The 22,056-nt window shown below is 44.3% G+C and overlaps 1 protein-coding gene and 1 long non-coding RNA gene across 6 annotated transcripts in view; one reads left to right on the forward strand and one right to left on the reverse strand.

The window, feature by feature from the left end:
* Positions 1–22,056, forward strand: part of ccdc57 (coiled-coil domain containing 57) — a 181,832-nt gene that overhangs the window by 65,123 nt on the left and 94,653 nt on the right. For all 5 annotated transcript variants that reach the window (XR_006315235.1, XM_043714701.1, XM_043714705.1 and 2 more), the window contains one exon: positions 5,248–5,322. Coding sequence is in view for 4 of the 5 variants with exons in the window: in XM_043714701.1 (XP_043570636.1) it covers positions 5,248–5,322 (75 nt within the window). In the remaining variant the exon portion in view is untranslated. The remainder of the gene's footprint in view (positions 1–5,247; positions 5,323–22,056) is intronic.
* The window catches only part of LOC122562133, a 63,381-nt gene that overhangs the window by 9,002 nt on the left and 32,323 nt on the right, over positions 1–22,056 (reverse strand). The window contains exon 3 of the long non-coding RNA XR_006315236.1: positions 3,436–3,561. This is a non-coding gene — a long non-coding RNA (uncharacterized LOC122562133). The remainder of the gene's footprint in view (positions 1–3,435; positions 3,562–22,056) is intronic.

Raw genomic sequence — 22,056 nt, forward strand, 5'->3', positions numbered from 1 at the left:
GACCTCTCCGCCCCCACCCCAGTCTGACCCATCACCCTCACCTTGGCCTCTTTCTACCTATCACATTTCCGACGCCCCTCTCCCAAGTCCCTCCTCCCTACCTTTTATCTTAGCCTGCTGGACAAACTTTCCTCATTCCTGAAGAAGGGCTTATGCCCGAAACGTCGATTCTCCTGTTCCCTGGATGCTGCCTGACCTGCTGCGCTTTTCCAGCAACACATTTCCAGCTCTGATCTCCAGCATCTGCAGACCTTACCTTCTCCTATAGGAAGGATATGTAGGCTTCGGAGAAGGTGCAGGAGAGGTTGACCAGAATGTTGTCTGGTTTAGAATGCCTTAGCTATAAGCACAGTTGGACAAACTTGGATTGTTTTTGCCAGAGTGTAACAGGCTGAGGTGTGACCTGATAGAAGTATATAAGTCATGAGAGGCATTGAGAGGGTGGTAGTTGGAGACTTTTTCCCAGTGTGGAAATGGCAAATACTAGTGGGTGAATAAGTTTAAGGTGAGAGGAAGAAAGTTTAAAAGAGATATGCAAGGAAAGTTTATTTTTAGTACTGAGGGAGTAGGTCCCTGGATTGCACTGTCTGGGGTGGTAGTGGAAGCAGATACAATAGCAAAGTTTAAGACTCATTTAGACCAGGAATAGAGGGATATGGACCATGTGCAGGCAGATGGGATTAGGTTAGAAAAGGATCATGGTTAAGAGACATGGTGTGCCATAGAGCCTGTTCCTGTGCTGTCCTGTTACATAGAAACATAGGAGGAGGCCATTCAGCCATTCAAGCCTGCTCTGCCATTCATCACGATCATTACTGATTGTTCCAATCCTGCTTTCTTCCCAGAACCTTTGATCCGATTTGCCCCAAGTGCTATATCTAGCAGCCTCTTGAATACATTCAATGTTTTGGCATCAACTACTTCCTGTGGTAATGAATTGCACAGGCTCACCACTCTTTGGGTGAAGAAATGTCTCCTCATCTCAGTCCTAAATGGTCCACCCTGAATTCTCAGTGTGACCCCTGGTTCTGGGCCCATCATCGGGGATATCTCCCTGCATCTACCCTGTTTAGTCCTGTTAGAATTTTATAAGTCGTTAAGAGATTCCCCCACCCCACCTCACTCGTCTGAACTCCAGTAAAAACAATCCTAACCTAGTTAATCTCCCATCATACGTCAGTCCCACCATACCTGGAATCAGCCTGGTAAACCTTCCCCTTAAGTGCAAGAACATTTTTCCTCAGAAAAGTAGATCAAAACTGCGCACACTATTCCATGTGAGGCCTCATCAAGGCCCTGTATAACTGCAACAAACATATCCCTGTACTCAAAACCCCTCATAACAAAAAGTGTAGTACTGGAAAGGCATAGCCAGTCAGGCAGCATCTGAGGAGCATGAGAGTCTTCCTGATGAAGAGCTCATGCTTGAAACATGACTCTCCTGCTCCTCGGATGCTGTCTGACTGGCTGTGCTTTTCCAGCACCACACTTTTTGACTCTGATCTCCAGCATCTGCAGCCCTCACTTTCTCCTCTCTCGTAATGAAGGCCAACATACCATTTGCCTTTTTTACTGCCTGCTGCACCTATACACCTACCTTCAGTGACTGGTGCACAAGGTCCTCCATGTCCCACTGCACACTCTCTTCCCCCAACTTGTCCACTCATCCAACCTGTCCAGATCATGCTGAATCCTCAACACATTTCACCATCCCACCTAACTTAGTGTCATCTGCAAGATGTTACATTTTATTCCCTTATTCAATATCATTAATGTATATTGTGAATAGCTGGGGTCCTAGCACTGATTCCTGCCACAGCGAAGAGGGTTACCTCAGATCACAACAGGATCTTGATCAAATGGGCCAATGGGCTGAGAAGTAGCAGATGGAGTTTAATTCAGATAAATGTGAGGTGCTGCATTTTGGGAAAGCAAATCTTAGCAGAACTTATACACTTAATGGTAAGGTCCTAGGGAGTGTTGCTGAACAAAAAGACCTTGGAGTGCAGGTTCATAGCTCCTTGAAAGTGGAGTTGCAGGTAGATAGGATAGTGAAGAAGGCATTTAGTATGCTTTACTTTATTGGTCAGAGTACAGGAGTTGGGAGGTCATATTGCAGCTGTACAAAACGTTGATTAGACGACTATTGGAATATTGCAATTCTGGTCTCCTTCCTATCGGAAAGATGTTGTGAAACTTGAAAGGGTTCAGAAAAGGTTTACAAGGGTGTTGCTGAAAATGTGTTGCTGGAAAAGCGCAGCAGGTCAGGCAGCACCGCATTCCTAACCTGCAATCATCTTCCTGACCTCTCCGCCCCCACCCCACTCCGGCCTATCACCCTCACCTTGACCTCCCTCCACCTATCGCATTTCCAAAGCCCCTCCCCCAAGTCCCTACCTTTTATCTTAGCCTGCTGGACACACTTTCCTCATTCCTGAAGAAGGGCTTGTGCCCAAAACGTCGATTCTCCTGTTCCTTGGATGCTGCCTGGCCTGCTGCGCTTTTCCAGCAACACATTTTCAGCTCTGACCTCCAGCATCTGCAGCTCTCACTTTCTTTCTTACAAGGATGTTGCCAGGGTTGGAGGATTTGAGCTATACAGAGAGGCTGAATAGGCTGGGGCTGTTTTCCCTGGAGTGTCAAAGGCAGAAGGGTGACCTCATAGAAGTTTATAAGATCATGAGGGGCATGAATAGGATAAATAGACAAAATCTTTTCCCTGGGGTGGAGGAGTCCAGAACTAGAGGGCATAGGTTTAGAGTGAGAGGAGAAAGATATAAAAGAGACCAACGGGGCAATTGTTTCACACAGACGGTGGTATGCGTATGGAATGAGCTGCTAGAGGAAGTGGTGGAGGCGGGCACAATTGCAACATTTAAAAGGCATTTGGATGGGTATATGAATAGGAAGGGTTTGGAGGGATATGGGCCAGGTGCTGGCAGGTGGGACTAGATTGGGTTGGGATATCCGGTCGGCATGGACGGGGTTGGACTGAAGGGTCTATTTCTGTGCCGTATGTCTCTATGACTCTATGACCCATTAATTCCTACTCCTTGTTTCCTCTCTGTCAACCAGTTTTCTGTCCATCTCAGTACTCTTAGCCCAATCCCATGCACTTTAATCTTGTACATGATCTCTTATGCAAGACTTTGTCAAACGCTTTCTGAAAGTCCAAATATACCACATCGACTGGCTTCCCCTTGTCAACTCTACTAGTTACATCTTCATAGAATTCCAACAGATTTGTAAAGTATGATTTCCTCTTCATAAAATCATGCTGACTCTGATTCTGCCACTGCTTTCTAAATGCTCCACTATAAAGTCCTTGATGATGTATTCCAGAATTTTCCCCACTACCAATGTTAGGCTTATTGGTCTATAATTCCCTGGATTCTCTCTACCTCCCTTTTTGAATATTGGAGTAACATTACCTACCCTTCAATCTGCATGGACTCTTCCAGAGCCTTTAGAATACTGTTCTATGTTCTTCTTCTATGTTCTGTGGTCTGGAACTTTTGGTGCAGAGCATTATCAACTTTAATTCTCTTTCAATGTTGCTTCCTTAAAACAAAATTAAGGAAATTGGTTAAATAGTATCTTCCTGGCTGTTACTTGCTCAACTATCATTATACAGTTAGTCAATAGGTTTGGTCCTTTTTATAATTGATTTTTTAATGAATGAGTATGTAATTTGATGAGCTTCTCAGTCGATTCTCTGCCATTTAGAATGACAAGGTTATGAAGGGGCTAGACAGTGTAATTACGTGGTTGGGGAATCTAGAACACTGACCCAGTCTCTGGATATGAGGGCAATCATCTAGAACTGGGATATGGAGAAATGTTTTGAGTAGCAAGTTGTGAATCTATGGAATCTTCTATCCCAGAACGTTATGGATGCTGGATTTTGAATATATATGCAGTTGGCAAAGACCGAATCTTGTTCTCGGGAAATCAAGGGATATGGAGAACCTCACACTCAGGCTTGACAGCTATATGGCCTGATCTTGCTCTTTTTTTGTGTTTAGATTAGATTTAGATTAGATTACAGTGTGGAAACAGGCCCTTCGGCCCAACAAGTCCACACCGACCCGCCGAAGCGAAACCCACCCATACCCCTACATTTACCCCTTGCCTAGCACTACGGGCAATTTAGTATGGCCAATTCACCTGACCCTGCACATCTTTGTGATGTGGGAGGAAACCGGAGCACCCGGAGGAAACCCACGCAGACACGGGGAGAACGTGCAAACTCCACACAGTCAGTCGCCTGAGGCGGGAATTGAACCCGGGTCTCAGGCGCTGTGAGGCAGCAGTGCTAACCACTGCGCCACCGTGTTCTTGTGTAAATATCTTACAGTTAAAGAAGAAATAAACTTTTTATTTAATATTGAACAGCATTAAGCATTACAGTGGGAAACATTTAAACTATTTGTTTTAGAATAGCCTGAGGATATTGAAAAAACAAATGAAAGCATTCACCAATGTGAAAAAAGAACTGATCTGCAAAATTCCTGTTCTTGCCCCACTCAATTGATTAAAATAAGTCCTGGAGACAACTTTTTAGCCCTGATCATTATTGTATTTTAGATAACTTAATCTAGCGTGAAATCCCAAACTAGAAATGAGATACAGTTTATGTTCTGTGCTACTTTAGTAAATGTAACATGATTAGTCTCTGAGCAAGTTCATTGGGAAAATGAGACATTCTTGCTCTGAATGCTTTTGTATGAACATGCAACATGAATATGATTGGAATAAAATAAAGAATTGTGAATGCTGGAGATCTGAAACAAACAAAAACAGAAGTTGCTGGTGGATCTGTGGAGAGAAAACAAAGTTAGCATTTCAAGTCCTGTGACCCTTTTGAAGAATGGAGTCTCTTTAAGTCATCACATTTAAATTTTGAGTTAAAAATCACACAACACGAGGTTGATTTTTAACTTTGTATACCCCAGTCCAACACCAGCATCTCCAAATCAAAACTTTTTGAGGAAAGTATGAACTGATCATTGCTACAGCTACCGTTTAATCTATCATGTAATAAAGTTTCTCTGTCTGGGTCTGAAAGGTTTGCAATGAATTAAGTGCTCGATCGTTTGGGTCATAAAAACTATCACTTAAAACGTTACCCCCATTACAACGTGAATTGGAAGCTCCAATTCCTTAAAGTTTTGAGGTATATAGATATGTGAGTGATTCTATAGGAAACAAGAAGTTTTATTCTGAGTTTCTCTATCTGTCCAACAGGATCAAGGAACTGGAAGACAAAGTAAATAGAATGGAAATTAAATTGAAAAAAGAAGAAGAAATATTCCAACGCAAGTAAGTGCATTTATTAAAATTTATATTCTTCAAGTCATCAGTTGGTACCTGTCGTATGAAATACAAAATTACGTAGCTGCCCAGAAGAGAGAGTCTGTTAACACTGTAGTTTCAAATATTTGTTTAGAAAACAGCCTCAGTTTCCATATATATTATGTTTAAAAATACATGCCCACTATCTTAAAAATATCATAACATGGCAGACAACTTAGTGGGTCAATCTGCTAAGGAAATCTAAATTATGGTCCCAAATCTCTTGTGTCTGGATTGAAATCACTATTTCTGACCCAGATCAGCCAACACGTTGCTCACTTTCCCAGGACTTTTCCACCTAAACATCCAATGCAGAATAAATCTCAATAAAATACATGCAGGCAGCACCAGACCAAATCGTGCAGAAACTACACCCCTTTTGTGACTATATCTATACTTTAAAATCCCAAAGCCACTTTAACAGCTATTGAGGAAAAATAATTGTGGTAAGGTGAGTGCATAGATTAGGGTGGTTGGTAAAGGAGTACAGCAGCAAGTTTGTGGATGCGGTCGCAGATGAGTATATGTGAAGTGTAGGGCAGTAAATGAATAGTGGAGGGTTCATGTGGAAGGTGGGTGAGGGCCTTCAACAGTGAAGAATAGCAGAGTTTTTAAAACCACGGTGAGATAATTACTGCCAAACAACATCCGATCTTGAATATAGTTGGTTCTGCTCTAACATTTGTTTCTCCAGTGGGAATTGGCTCTAACATGAATGAAGGGTTTAGACCATTATTTGTAGAATGAGAACTTTCTTTACCTGTATTGACTATAATGCAGTTCCAGCCCCATTAGTTTAAATGGCATGGCTATTGTGCGATTTTCTTACAATGTGAGATCACACAAGAATGGAACTATCACATTAAATCAGAACCAACTGCATGATGATTTTACAGATGCAGAATCACATTTTGTTAGATATTCATATTGCAGATATTAAAACATGAAAGTTAAATTTCTGTTTTAATATTTTTCCTGTTTTACTTTTCCTTTCTCGTAATCACGTGGAAACTCCAATCATTTTTCACTTACTTTACAATGATTTACATGTAACGTTTCACTGCTATTTACTGCCTGCATTCCAGTTTGTATTCCTCAGTGAGGGTTTGTTCGCCTGATTAGTTTGGGAGCCTTCTTACTATTTGCACTGCTGAAAGACATTCTCGGCAGCCAGTGAATTCAAATAGATGATTGAAGGTCTTAGCTGACAAGCCTGTTAAAATTCTGTCGGTAACTGGCTGGCGTTCCTTTCCATACTCTGGGAGCACTGCCAATTTCTCAATCAATTTCTCAACTTCCTACCTATAGCTTCATTCTACCTCCATAGTGAATTATTACAGAAATGAGACTGATCATGAAGCCTTACACATGTTTGTGGTTTTTTAAGAAGCTGCAGATATTAAAATCTTACAGCCAATAATCCTGAAATATCTGAGAATGCTCAGCAGTAAATTGCTGGTCCAACATACCCTGTGAGTTTAAAAAAAACTACTGCAAATACTGGAGATCTGAAATAAGAATGAACTAGAGTTTTGAAGAAGAGTCATAACAGACTTGAATTATTAATTCTGTATCTCTGTCCTCAATACCTGCCAGACCTACTAGGTTTCTCTGTTTGCATTTTATATTCTATTTAAGTTTCCAGCTATATCTGAACTAAAGATTCATTCATGACTAATCGCAGCCTACTTAGGAAACAAATCCAACAAATTGTTTTAAAAGCTATAAGTACAAAGCATACAATTTAATATTGGCATTGATTGAATGATTAATTGTCACATATATCTTTGAAAATACAGTGAAAAGTATTTTGTTGCCACAGTCAGTGCCATTTTGAATTACAATAAGGATAAAAAGAAATTGCACAAATAAGAATTCATCATCTTTTCAAACTGGGGTCTGAAGCATGGCATCAGGGTTTCTGTAAGGTGACTGGAAGGTGGTCCAGTACCCAAGGAATCCCGCCTCTGGGACATCAACAATGGCATCAATGCCCACTGTCGCCACCATGCTCTAATAGCCAGGGGTCCAGGCTCTGTGCCTGCCGCAGCTGCCAGGGGTGTGGGTTCTGTGCCTGCTGCCAGGGGTGCAGGCTCTGTGTCTGCTGTCGCCAGGGGTCTGGGCTCTGCGCCTGCTACCAGGGATCTGGGCTCTGCGCCTGCTACCAGGGGTGCGGGCTCTGTGCCTGCTGCTGCTGTCAGGGGTCTGGGCTCTGCGCCTGCCGCCACCAGGGGACTGGGCTCTGCGCCTGCTACCAGGGGTGCGGGCTCTGTGCCTGCTGCGGCTGCCAGGGTCCGGGCACTGTGCCTGCCGCCACCAGGGGACTGGGCTCCGCGCCTGCTACCAGGAGTGCGGGCTCTGTGCCTGTCGCGGCTGTCAGGGGTCCAGGCTCTGTGCCTAATGTCAGGGATCTGGGTTCTGTCTGCTGTCACCAGGGGCGCGGGCTCTGTGCCTGCAGCGACAGCCAGGGGCGCGGGCTCTGTGCCTGCAGCGACAGCCAGGGGCGCGGGCTTCTGTGCCTGCAGCTGCTGCCAGGGGACCGGGCTTCTGTGCCTGCTGTTGTCAGGGGCGCGGGCTCTGTGCCTACAGCGACAGACAGGGGAGCGGGCTCTATGCCTGCAGCGACAGACAGGGACGCGGGCTCTGTGCCTGCTGTCGTCTGGGGTGCGGGCTTCTGTGCCTGTTGTCGTCTGGGGTGCGGGCTCTGTGCTAGTCGGGGGTGCGTGCTCTGTGCCTGCTGCTGCTGCCAGGGGTCTGGGCTCTGTGCCTAGCTGTCGCCATGGATGCGGGCTCTGTGCCTGCTGCTGCTGCCAGGGGTCTGGGCTCTGTGCCTAGCTGTCGCCATGGGTGCGGGCTCTGTGCCTGCTGCTGCTGCCAGGGGTCTGGGCTCTGTGCCTAGCTGTCACCTTGGGTGCGGGCTCTGTGCTTGCTGTCGCCATGGGTGCGGACTCCGTGCCTGCCGTCACCAGGGGTCTGGGCTCTGTGCCTGCCGCCACCAGGGGACTGGACTCCGCGCCTGCTACCAGGGGTGCGGGCTCTGTGCCATCCGCTGCTGTCAGGGGACCGGGCTTCTGTGCCTGCTGTCGTCAGGGGTGCAGGCTTCTGTGCCTGCTATCACCAGGGGTCTGGGCTCTGTGCCTGCAGCTGCTGCCGGGGGTGCGGGCTCTGTGCCTGCCGGGGGTGCGGGCTCTGTGCCTGCCGGGGGTGCGGGCTCTGTGCCTGCCGTCGCTTTGGGTGTGGGCTCTGTGCTTGCTGTCACCAGGGGTCTGGGCTCTGTGCCTGCAGCTGCTGCCAGGGGTCCGGGCTCTGTGCCTGCTGTCACCAGGGATCTGGGCTCTGTGCCTGCAACTGCTGCCAGGGGTCCGGGCTCTGTGCCTGCTGTCACCAGGGGTCTGGGCTCTGTGCCTGCAACTGCTGCCAGGGGTCCGGGCTCTGTGCCTGCCGCTGCTGCCAGGGGTCCGGGCTCCGTGCCTGCTGTCACCAGGGGTGTGGGCTCTGTGCCTGCCGCTGCTGCCAGGGGTGTGGGCTCTTGCCCTGCTGTCACCAGGGGTCTGGGCTCTGTGCCTGCCGCTGCTGCCAGGAGTCTGGGCTCTGTGCCTGCCGCTGCTGCCAGGGGTCCGGGTTCTGTGCCTACCGCTGCTGTCACCAGGGGTGCGGGCTCTGTTCCTGCCGCTGCTGTCACCAGGGGTGCGGGCTCTGTGCCTGCCGCTGCTGTCAGGGGTGCGGGCTCTGTGCCTGCCGCTGCTATCACCAGGGGTGTGGGCTCTGTGCCTGCCGCTGCTGTCAGAGGTGCGGGCTCTGTGCCTGCCGTCGCCAGGGGTGCGGGCTCTGTGCCTGCCGCTGCTGCCAGGAGTCCTGGCTCTGTGCCTGCCGCTGCTGCCAGGGGTGCGGGCTCTGTGCCTGCCACTGCTGTCAGGGGTGCAGGCTCTGTGCCTGCCGCTGCTATCACCAGGGGTGCAGGCTCTGTGCCTGCTGCTGCTGTCGGGTGCAGGCTCTGTGCCTGCTGCCAGGTGTGTGAGCTCTGTGCCTGTTGTCGCCGCCAGCGGTGCAGGCTCTGTGCCTGCCGCAGCTGTCAGAGGTGCGGGCTCGGTGCCTGCCGTCGCCAGGGGTGCGGGCTCTGTGCCTGCCGCCGCTGCTGCGAGGGGTGCGGGCTCTGTGCCTGCTGCTGCCAGCGTTGCGGGCTCTGTGCCTGCCATCGCCAGGGGTGAGGGCTCTGTGCCTGCTGCCGCTGCTGCGAGGGGTGCGGGCTCTGTGCCTGCCATCGCCAGGGGTGAGGGCTCTGTGCCTGCCATCGCCAGGGTTCGGGCTCTGTGCCTGCTGCTGCCAGGGGTGCGGGCTCTGTGCCTGGCACTGCTGCCAGTGGTGCGGGCTCTGTGCCTGCCGCTGCTGCCAGGGTCCGGGCTCTGTGCCTGCCGCTGCTATCAGGGGTGTGGGCTCTGTGCCTGCTGCCAGGGTTGCGGGCTCTGTGCCTGCCGCCGCCGCCAGGGTTGCGGGCTCTGCGCCTGCCGCCGCCAGGGTTGCGGGCTCTGTGCCCGCCACCGCCAGGGTTGCGAGCTCTGTGCATGCTGCCAGGGGTCCGGGCTCTGTGCCTGCCACTGCCAGGTGTCCGGGCTCTGAGCCTGCCGCTGCTGCCAGGGGTCTGGGGTCCGGGCTCCGTGCCTGCCGCTGCCGTCATAGGCTTTGTGGTAGCTATGGCAGTCTTTTGGCCCAGCGTGTCCTTAGTGTGAACTTCTGGCCTTGAGGTGATTCCAGAGTGTCTCCCAGCCTTGAGTTACATCCCAGCATGGTCTGGAGTCAAGACCCAGAACGGGCTGGGGGCCAGTGTGGTCAGGTTTGCAAGACTGTTGATCAGAAGTTTTTATTTCTCTATTTTATAATTTATTCATATGATTTGTAATGTTGGACTTTTTATTTCTTTATTTTTCTATTTTTTTCCCCTAAGAACTTGTACTGAAGAATCCATATTTAGGTACCTTTTACCTAACAGAGGGTCATAGGTGGTGACTTGTACTTTTCGCTGTACTCATTTGAGTATATATGACAATAAGGCTTATTCAATTCAATAAATTCCTTTCTTCGCTGGTGAATGATGCTTGCCTGTAGAAAATGAAAGATTAGAGAAGGCACAGTTCTAAATGTGGACTTTACGTGTGACCTATGTGCAAGCATTACCACACAAGTGTAGGGAAGGACACGCAATTTTGAACCTGGCTTCAGTGGTGGGAGGGGGGACATGGGACAAATCCCCACAGTGCGAAGAGAAGAGGAGAGCCCAGGGTGGGGATGAAAATATTTAAGCAACACAATGGATGTAGCATTGAATTTTTGCATCTCATCCTAAAAAATGTGGGAGCAAAGGAAACTGCCTATATAGAATTTTTAAAATCATCAAAATATCCTTTAAGCATTTCAGTTTTATGGCCAGCAAACATGGTAATCACTTTGTGCTCAACAAGTGCAGCAAACATAGATAAATGATTAGTTAATCTGCTTTGGCAGTCGTATTTAAAGGATCAGTGTTACCAGGACAGAACTCCATTGTTCCTTTAGCAGTCGTGCATGGGATATTTTGCACTCACTTAAAAGACAAGTAAAACTGTAGTCTGATATTTTTTTTCAAACAGGAACAATTTTTGATCTTTTTGTCCTTTATAAATTTTTATCTTTCTCCACCATCATTGAACAAGCTCATCTTTCCTGGAACACCATTTGAGAAACCGTCAAGTCAGATTTCTGCCGTTACCACATTACCAAAATAGATCTGATCAAAGCTTATTAAACAAAAAAGGAAAAAAAGACAAGTAAAGCTATATAAATTACAGTTTATAAAGATTTTATCACCAATAGCAAAAAGAACAATTCAGTCTTTTTCACAGTAATATTCTTTCTCGATTCTCAATCCCAGTGAAGTATCACTTTTATTTTTAATTCTGTACTTCCTAACCTAATTGACTCTTTCTTTCCATTTTTGATGGCCTCAAGGCTTCCTCCCAACTCAATAGGCCCAAATTTCTTTTCAGTTTTGATAACTTGAAAACTTCTTCCCAAACTCTCACAACAAAGAGTTCTCGAGCTAAAACCCTTTTCAATAAGGTGAAATTATTCTTCTGAACTGGAAAACAAGTTGCTGACAGTCTGTTTCTCTGTATAGCATACGAGTTCCATTTTGTAAACATTTCATAAATTAATACCACAGCTATTCTGCTGGGCACTGAAATCATTCATTTTCTTGGAAATGATGTATTTTACTTCCGTGTTCCAAATGATTTCTGATCGCTTTTAGTTTTCAGTGAAAACTAACGTGTGTTTACTTCTACTTTAAAAACGCAGATTCCTAAATGATGAGAATATTTTGCTCCTTCATCACACTTTTAAGACGTTCCCTAAATCCTACCTGTTTCACCAAATTTTGATCATGTGCCATAATCTTCCCTCATGTGGCATATCAAATTTTAGTTCATAACTATCTTAAAACAAAATCACCTTGGGACATTTTATATTAAAGGCCCTACATAAATTAAACCGGTTGTTCGTAAAGTAACAAACTTCTCAGAATGATTTGCTATTTCAGTAATGCACTGAAGTGTCAACTCATGATATGATGAAATTCTGGAGCAAAGCTTTAATTCAAGACCTTCTAACTTGAGAGATGAGAGGGTGCCACTGCATCAACTTTTAATGGAACACTAACTTTCTGACTTAAAGATCAAGCATTATGTGTAAAGAACCAGTTTCCAGTCCTTGTCAAATTTGCTGGTGTTTATTCTGTTGCTGCACGTCTCAGTGTGGGGTGGGGAGTTGGAAGCTGCATAGTAGTTGTACATAGAATAATCTTGGTACTGAATCACCAATAGGATTGTAACTTAAATTATTATCGAACCCTGATTTTCAGAAGGTTGCAATGAAAAATATTAATGCAGAGAAATGAAAGAAAAACAAGTTGACTACTTTTACACTGGATTCAGATTATTCTGACTGTAGTGCGAACATTGCTTTTGTGTGTTAAAGTAGGTCAGATTCTCATTGATCCACTTTAATACAGCATTATGCAAGCAGTAATTGGTTTAGTCGCTCCCAGATTTATGTGAATTTCAGTCCTGCCTTGTCGTTTCAGTACTTAACATTTAACACATTTTAAGACAGAACAATATATTAACAGTATTACTGTTAAAGACAGTAAGTAGTTTTACTAACAATATTTAATAATTTTGATTGTAAAGCTAAAATTCACAGACTGATTTCCCAAGAGTGCATTTTATTGTATGTAGCAGTTGGATAAACAGCTTAGTTGTTTGCTCTCCTCCTGAATCTCTTTAAATACTTTGTGCACTGTGCAACGACTAAGTGGTCTCTCTGAGATTGATTTTTTTTTCTTTTTGCTGGTACAATTGCAACATTTAAGAGGCATTTGGATGGATATGTGAATAGGAAGGGTTTGGAGGAATATGGGCCGGGTGCTGGCAGGTGGGACTAGATTGGGTTGGGATATCTGGTCAGCGTGGACGGATTGGACCGAAGAGTCTGTTTCCATGCTGTACATCTCTATGACTCTCTGACCTGGTGAGTAGCTCATCCACACAGATCATCCCTGTATAGGATCTAGGTTCTCTGGGTTTTGGTCTCTTAACCCATCTCTTTTGAAACAGCAACAGGAATGAAGCACTGAGCTTCACCCCCTTCAAACTAATGAGGAAATATTAACTAATTATTGATTGCTAACTGGAAACCTGTGTTCAGAGTGCTCATATATGGATGTCAAGTGAGATACTTGTGATGACCAGCACCTATGGAACCATAAGGGAGCAGGGGATTTGGTAAGGGAAGGAAACTAACTACATTAAACACTACTTCGGTATTCACACGCCATTTCTACTGTCAACTTTACAGAAATGAAAGTTGGAAGAAGATAAATCCATGTATCTGAGTCAGAAATTAAGGATTCAAGCCTCAGGGAGATTGAGGGAAAAGCAGTATTGAGGGAGTACAGTAGTACTGTTGGAGATCCCACTTTCAGATAAAATGTTAAAACTAGGCCCTGTAAGGCACACAGTATAGTGAAATAAAACAGAAATGCTAGAGACACTGAGCAGATCTGGCAACATCTGTGGAGATAGAAACAGAGATAATGCTTCAAATCCAATAAGACATTTCTTCAAAACTGTGGAGAGAGGAAGCTGGAAAATTGATGTTGCTTATGCTGTAAGAAAGTCGAATGGAGGAGTAAGTGGAGCAGTTGGGAACGAGCCCTGAAACAAAAGGCAAAAGAACTATTAGTGGTAATGGAGAAGAAATGTAGATGAAGGGGGGATGCTACTGGTGATTGTTAATGGCAGAAAATAGATCAGTTCTGCTGGGAGCAAACACAAGCAAACAAGTTACTTTGTGGGAGGAGAAATCAAAATGGATGACACACTATATGGTCTGAAGTTGTTGAACTCAATGTTGAGTCCTCAAGACTTGAAAGTATCGAAATGAAACATTTGGTGCTTTCCTCCAACTTATGTTGGGCTTTGCTGGAACACTGCAGCGTGCCAATAACTTAAATGCTAGCATGAGTGCATCTCCTCTCTGCCAAAACTAACATTGTCACCATGGACACACATCACCTATGATTTGAGAGTGCCTGCTATGTTATTGTGGGCTGTCGATCTCTTCAATTTTTCATACAACGCCTAATCTTGAATGTTTGCAAAAGCAAAACTCTCTTATGTCGTACCGGACTAGCCATACAAATGCAGTGGCTTCAAGAGCAGGTTTGAAGCTAGGAACGCTGCGGTGAATAACTTGCCTCATGATTCCACAAAACCTGGCCGAGCACAAGTCAGGAGTGCAGTGGACTACTCCCGACTTACCTAGATTAGTGAAGGTACAAGAAACTCAACACCAGACAGGTCAAAGCAGACGACATTAACAAATATCCACTTTATCCATCACTGATGCTCAGTGGTAGCTGTGTGTACCGTTTCCTTGGGTCAAAATACTGGAACTCCCTCCCCATTGGCATTATAGGTCTACCAACCAAATATGGACTGCAGCAGTTCAATAAGGCAGCTCACCACCACCTTCTGAAGGGCAATTAGAGATCGGCAATAAATTCGACCTACCAGGGAAAAACCACAGTGGCCAGGTTTCTCGCATTGAGACTAGCTCTGTGGCTGAGAAGGGAAGGGGGGAGAATAGGAGAGTGATAGTGATAGGAAATTCAATCATGAGAGGAACAGACAGGAGATTCTGTAGTGTCAAGCGAGATTCGTGGATGGTATGTTGGCTCCTGGGTACCAGGGCCAGGGATATCTTGAAGTGAGTCTACAGGATTCTTAAAGGGAAGGGAGGGCAGCCAGAAGTTGTGGTACACATCGGTACAAATGACATAGGTAGGGAAAGGGAGGAGGATCTAAAAATAGAATTTAGGGAATTAGTTTGGAAATAGAACACAGAATGAACAGACTAGTAATCTCAGGATTGCTACCAGTGCCACGGGCTAGTGAGACTAGGAATAGAGAGCGAGAGCAGATGAACACATGGCTGCAGGGCTGGTATAGGAGGGAAGGCTTCAGGTATGTGGATCATTGGGATACCTTCTGGGGAAGTTGGTACCTGTACAAGAAGGACGGGTCGCTCCCGAACTGGATGGGCACCAATATCCTGGGCGGGTGGTTTGCTAGAGCTCTTTGGGTGGGTTTTATCTACATTGGCAGGAGGTTAGGAACCTGAGCTACATATCAAATGATGGAGTAGGGAGTGAACAGCCAGATACAGCATGGAGAGAGTCTGTGAGAAGGGATAGGCACTTGATAGGGCAAAGGTATAGTCAGTGTAATGGGTTGAAGTGACTATTTTAATGTATCAGGAATAAGAATAATGAACTCAGAGCATGGATCAGAACTTGGAACAATGATGTTCTGGCCATTTAAGGAGACTTGGATAATACAGGGGCAGGAATGGTTGTTGGATGTTCCAGGGTTTAGATAATTCAAAAGGAATGGGGCGGGGAGGTAAAAGAGGTGGAGGAGTGGCATTGCTAATCAGGGATAGTGGAACAACTGCAGAAAGGGAGATCATTGAGAAGGGTTTGTCTACAGAGTCAGTATGGGTGGAAGTCAGAAACAGGAAAGGAGCAGTCATTTTATTGGGAGTTTTCTATGGTCCCCCCAATAAGAGGCGTGGAGGAGCAGATTGGGATCAGATTTTGGAAAGGTGCAAAAGTAATAGGGTTGTTGTTATGGGTGACTTTAACTTTCACAATATTGATTGGAAGCTACTTAATTTAAATAGTTTGGATGGAGCAGTCTTTGCCGGATGTGTCCAGGAAGTATTCCTTATGCAATATGTAGATAGGCTGACTAAAGTGGAGGCCAATTGGATTTGGTGCTTGGCAGCGAACCACGCCAGATGTCTCTGTGGGAGAGCATTTTGGTGATAATGATCACGACTCCCTTACCTTTACTGTACTCATAGAGAAGGATAGGAGCAGATGGTATGGGAAAGTATTTAATTAGGGGAGGGGGAATTACAATCCTATTAGGCAGGAACTGGATGAGGAAGTGGAAGGGTGGGTTAGTAAGTTTGCCGATGATATGCAGGTTGATGGAGTTGTGGATAGTATGGACGGCTGTTGTAGGTTTTCAACAGGGCATTGACAAGATGCAGAACTGGGCTGATAGGTGGCAGATGGAATTCAACCTGAAAAACTGAAGTGATTCACTTTGGAAAGTTGAATACAGGGTTAAAGGCAGGATTCTTGGCAGTGTGGAGGAACAAAGGGATCCATGTCTACATATCTTCAAAGTTGCCACCCAAGTTGATAAGGTGGCTTTCATTAGCACAGGGATTGAATTTAAGAGCCACGAGGTTATGTTGCAGCTCCATAGAGCCCTGGTTAGACCACACTTGTAATATTGTGTTCAGTTCTGGTCGCCTTATTATAAGAAGGATGTGGAAATTTTAGAGAGAGTGCAGAGGAGATTTACCAGGATGTTGTCTGGACTGGAGGGCATGTCTTATGAAGAAAGGTTGAGAGAGCGAAGGCTTTTCTCATTGGAGTGAAGAAGGATGAGAGGTGACTTGATAGAGGTGTACAAGATGTTGAGAGGCATAGATAAAGTGAACAGTCAGAGACTTTTTCTCAGGACAGAAATGGCTATCATAAGGGGTCATAATTCTAAAGTCATTGGAGGAATGTTATATCAGAGGTAGGTTCTTTACACAGAGAATGGTAGGTGTGTGGAATGGGCTGCAGGCAGTTGTAGTAGAGTCAGATTCATGAGGGAGTTTTAAGCGACTCTTGAATAGGCACATGGAAGATAGTACAGGGAAGGGTGTGTCAGTTAGTCTGATCTTTGAGTAGGATAAAAGGCCAGCACAACACTGGGGGCTGAAGGGCCTATACTGTTCTCTAATGCTGACCCAACAAGTGACATTCATATCCCATGAATTAATTTTTTTAAAAATTCAGGCCTAGTCAGTCAAATATTCTATCTTTCAAATATGTTGAAGGAAATATGTTAAGCACTTTCCATAGTTATCTTTCAAAAGGCCACCAATAATAAAGTGATGCAACACTGGATCAACTGTACCACCTTGGCCTTCTACAAAACAAAGGCCATCATAACTGCGAAACCAATTATGATGGATCAGGCACTACATCAGCATGGCTGAAAAGCATCTTCTCTGCCATGTTCTGTTCTTTGTGCTCTCAGATGACCAGTGTACCAGGGGAGGACAAAGAAAATGCTCAAACTCTCCTTGAAGTGCAACAACATTGACATTAGTGACTGGAAGGAACTTGCAACAAAACTTTAAAAATGGCAATAATTTGTCCATCAAGTTCTGTTATGCTTTGAGTCAAATTTCCTTAATAGTGAGACAGAGCATTGCAGCAAAAATAAGTAGTAAAGGAAACAAATTCTGTGCTCTAAATCCCACATCTTGTGGTATGTCCTGTTCCATATGCTCAAATATCTGCAGTTTGGGAATCCGCTATTCAGTCACATGAAGGCTCATAGCTGAATAATGTATTGCTGGAAAAGCGCAGCAGGTCAGGCAGCATCCAAGGAGCAGGAGAATCGATGTTTCGGGCACAAGCCCTTCTTCAGGACTTATGCCCGAAACGTCAATTCTCCTGCTCCTTGGATGCTGCCTGACTTGCTGCACTTTTCCAGTGACACATTTTTCAGCTTTGATCTCCAGCATCTGCAGTCCTCACTTTCTCCTACATGAAGGCTCATGGCAAACTTGCAACTGAATAGATCAATCAAGGGACAGCTAACGACAACTAGCTAATATGTGTGTGGGAGGTGCCGGGTTTTTGGATGGGATGTTAATCTGTGGGTTCACTAGGTCAACTTTACAATAATTTCTTCTCATAGTGCCCTGACTAACACCCAGCCCGCAACTAAAGTTGCCAACACCAGATTAGGTTGTTATGGGTTTTAGTTGTTATTAATGGGATGCTGTATCAAACACAGATCAAGGTTTATGTAGCAAAAACAATCAATGCCATTAATTTGTAAGTAGAGTTCCTTGGGACATTTCGAAAAGAATTTTACCTAATCTTAAACCTATAATTCTTTCACTCTGATTTAGTCTTACATAGTAAATCAACACCTAGAAACTAAGTTAAACGTCATTCAGGAATTAGCTTTCTTTGAAGTTAATTTTTAAAGATGTCATTCACGTCATTGATGTCATCCATGGACCTGGAAAAACTTGTTGAAAATTCTATCAAATGTATCGGTTTCAAATTTTCAAAGTCTGCACTGTTTTATTTTTACCCAGTGTTTATGACTTTCTCCTCGTACTACAGTTGTTTTGTAGTGATGGGCTGGAGTGGTAAGACTTTAATGGCTTAAACATATGATTTCTCTTCTCTTTTAGTCCTGAAAACCTCATAACAGCTCCTGCTTCCCTAACATGTGCATAAACTATCTTAATCATTGTGGTAACTTTAAGCTGATTGGTTTTTGAAGACAGGTATCTTCCATTTTCTCACAGACATACTGCCAAAATGTCATGCTTCAGTGCTCCTGGATATGATATGCCAGCAGTGCATATCAAGATGTTCTGCACTGAGTTGGAGAGTTTACCATAAGTGTTCCTGACCTATTCAGGACTGTGGGAACACAAAATCCTGGCCAGTAATGCCTGCTGTTTTCATTATTGTGTCTGCTGCAAAACTGTAATTTTAAAATGCCACAGGTCTAAAACCAGAGGGTGGTGAATTTGTGGAACTCATTATGGCAGAAGGCTGTGGAGGCCAAGTCATTTGAATGTTTTTAAAACAAAAATAGATGGGTTCTTGATTAGCAAGGAGATCCAGGTTTATAGGAAGAAGACAGGAGAAAGGAGTTGAGAAACATATCAGCTTGATCAAATAGCTTGACTTGATTTACTATTGTCACATATACTGAGAAACAGTGAAAAGTATTGAGTGCTCATCATAACCTGATGCACTTATGTAAGGTAATAGAACAGAATACTGAATATAGTGTTACAGTTACAGAGAAGGCACAGAGAAAGATCACTCTCATATATGCGAGGTCCATTCATAGGTCTGATCATAGCAGAGAGGAAGTTATTCTTGAATCTGTGTTGGCATATGTTTTCAAACCTTTGTAACTTCTTCCTGGTGGAAGAGAGTATAACCAGGATGGCAGGGATTTTTGATTATGTTGATTGCTTTCCCTAGGCAGTGAGAAGTGTAGACTGAGTCGATGGAAGGTAGCTTGGTTTTTGTGAAGGACTGGGCTGCATTCACAACTCTGTAATTTCTTGCAATCTTGAGCAGACCAGTTGCCATACCAAGTTGTGATGTGTACAGATAGGATGTTTTCAATGGCGCATCTATAAAAATGTAGGCATGCCAAATTTCCTTAGCCTTCTGAGGAAGTAGAGTTGTTAGTATGTTTTCTGGACCGTAGCATCATTGTGGATGGACCAGGACAGATTGGTGATGTCTACTCCCAGGAGCTTAAATTTCTCAACCACCTCCACCTCAGCACCATTGATGTAGACAGGGGCATGATTTCCACTCTGCTTCCTGAAGTTGATGACCAGCTGCTTCATTTTGCTGACATTAGGGGAGAGATTGTTGTCTTTATACCACACCACTATGCTCTCTATCTCTTTCCTGTACTCTGTGCCATCATTGTTAGAGATCCGACCTACTACAGTGGTGTCATCAGCAAATTTGTATTCGAGTTAGAGCTGAATTTGCCATACAATCATGAGTCTGTAAGGAGTATAGTCCAGGGGTGAGTATGCAGCCTTGCAGGGTACCGGTGTTGGGGATTATTGTGGAGGTGGTATTGCCACTTATCCTTACTGTTTGCAGTCTGTAAATCAGGAAATCAAGGATTTAATTAAGAGAGGGGAGAAGAATCCTAGGTCTCAGAGTCTGGAAATGTACTTTTATTAGAACAATGGGCTGAATAGCCTAATTCTGCTCCTATAAACTTATGATTTTATTGTCTAAGATGATGTATAAACCACACAGAAGAGAAAAAGCATATTATCATAACCGTTCTTGTAAGCTTATTTAGTTTTCCTTCATACACTGTGACTTGAATTTCATGCATGTCCCCTAAAGTTTTATTGATGTCTGGCACATTGGTTCAGTTTAATTAATGCCACAAGTGTATACAGAGGAACCTCAATTATCTGGCATTCAAATATCCAATTTTTGGATTATCTGGACAAGATCGCAAGGTCCCGATGCTTGGCTAAACTGTGTTATCCAGCATTCGATTATCCGAACAAAATACTCCCTGCCTGTGTTGTTTGGATAATTGAGGTTCCTCTGTATATAGAAACCTATCGAGCCTAACTAAGCAAAGTAAAAGTAGCACACACATGAGAATGCATGCTCTCTATCCACAGTCAATAATTAGTGATCTTGACTGCATTAAATAAACACAGGACCACATTATGCACTTATTCTCTCCTTGAGAATCCATGCTGAATTCCATTAGCACTTCCTGTTCCAAGTTAATAGTACAACACCGCGGTTATATATGAGATTTATAAGACGGTTAGGTTTTTGGACTGTGAAATTTATGGTAAAAATGAGGGAAGTCATGTGACTTAGTCTGAAGTCTGACAACAAACCTGGATGAGGGAACTGTTAAAAGATGGCTTTGATTGTTTTACTGGAAAGAATATATAAGGTACTTATGCTTGGACGTAATGCCAGTAGCATTTATGCTTATGATAATTAGAGCATTAGTCTCCAAATTCCAAAGAGCGTGTTATGAATGTCAGGTTGTAGGCAGTTTAATGTATGCAAATAGCATCTTGTATGTTAGTTCTTAAACTTTTCTATAGGGGACTCCTTCAAGGTACAACATTCATCTACAGACTCCCAAACCAGAAATTACTACTGTACATCCAGCTACCAGGTGATCTACCTTGAATGACTGTCAGATATCTAAAGTACATAAAACAGTAATTTTAGTAGATATTTTTCAGTGAAGCAAAAGTGCATATTTGATATTTTTATTGCACTGTTGACAACCTAAGGTCATCCTAATACATTTTACTGTTTAAATATTTTCAATGCATAATAACTGTTATAATGTAGGAAATGCAACAACCAAATCTCATACATAAAGCTCCCATTGATGACAATTAGATAGATGACTCGATCATCAACTTTGTGCAGTGTTTCTTAATTAACTGCTTTCCTTCTTACATATTGAGGTGACATAGTGATAATGTCAATGGAGTAGTAATCCAGAAATCCAGGCAAGTTCCCTGGGGCATGTTACAGCTAAAAATGTGTTGCTGGAAAAGCGCAGAAGGTCAGGCAGCATCCAGGGAGCAGGAGAATTGACGTTTCGGGCATGAGCCCTTCTTCAGGAATCTTCAGGATTCCTGAAGAAGCGCTCATGCCTGAAACATCGATTCTCCTTCTCCTTGGATGCTGCATGACCTCCTGCGCTTTTCCAGCAACACATTTTTCAGCTCTGATCTCCAGCATCTGCAGTCCTCACTTTTCCCCCCCATGTTACAGCTAATAAAATTTAAATTCAGTGAATAACTTTTTGGAGTTAAATGCTAATTTCAGTGATGGCAACCATGAAATTATCATTGATTATTGTAAAGCAAACCCCACGATTGGAGTATTGTGTGCAATTCTGGTCTCTTTCCTATCGGAAGGATGTTGTGAGACTTGAAAGGGTGCAGAAAAGATTTGCAAGGTTGTTGCCAGTGTTGGAGGATTTTAGCTACAGGGAGAGGCTGAATAGACTGGGGCTGTTTTGCCCTGGAGTGTCGGAGGCTGAACCTATGCCCTCTAGATCTGGACTCCCCCATCCCCAGGAAAAGACCTTGTCTGTTTATCCTATCCATGCCCCTCATGATTTTATAAACCTCTAAAATCACCCCTCAGCCTCCAACACTCCAGGGAAAACAGCTATAGTCTATTCAACCTCTCCCTAAAGCTCAAATCGTCCAACCCTGGCAACATCCTTGTAAATCTTTTCTGAACCCTTTGAAGTTTCACAGCATCCTTCCAGTAGGAAAGAGACCAGAACTGCACGCAATATTCCAAAAATGGCCTAACCAATATTCTGTACAATTGCAATGTGACCTCCCAACTCCTTTACTCAATGTTATGACTAATAGAGGAAAGCATACTAATTGCCTCCTTCACTAACCTATTTACCTGCGACTATGGGCGGCACGGTGGCACAGTGGTTAGCA

This window comes from Chiloscyllium plagiosum, chromosome 24, assembly GCF_004010195.1.
Source record: "Chiloscyllium plagiosum isolate BGI_BamShark_2017 chromosome 24, ASM401019v2, whole genome shotgun sequence".
In the NCBI taxonomy this organism is placed as follows: Eukaryota; Metazoa; Chordata; class Chondrichthyes; order Orectolobiformes; family Hemiscylliidae; genus Chiloscyllium; species Chiloscyllium plagiosum.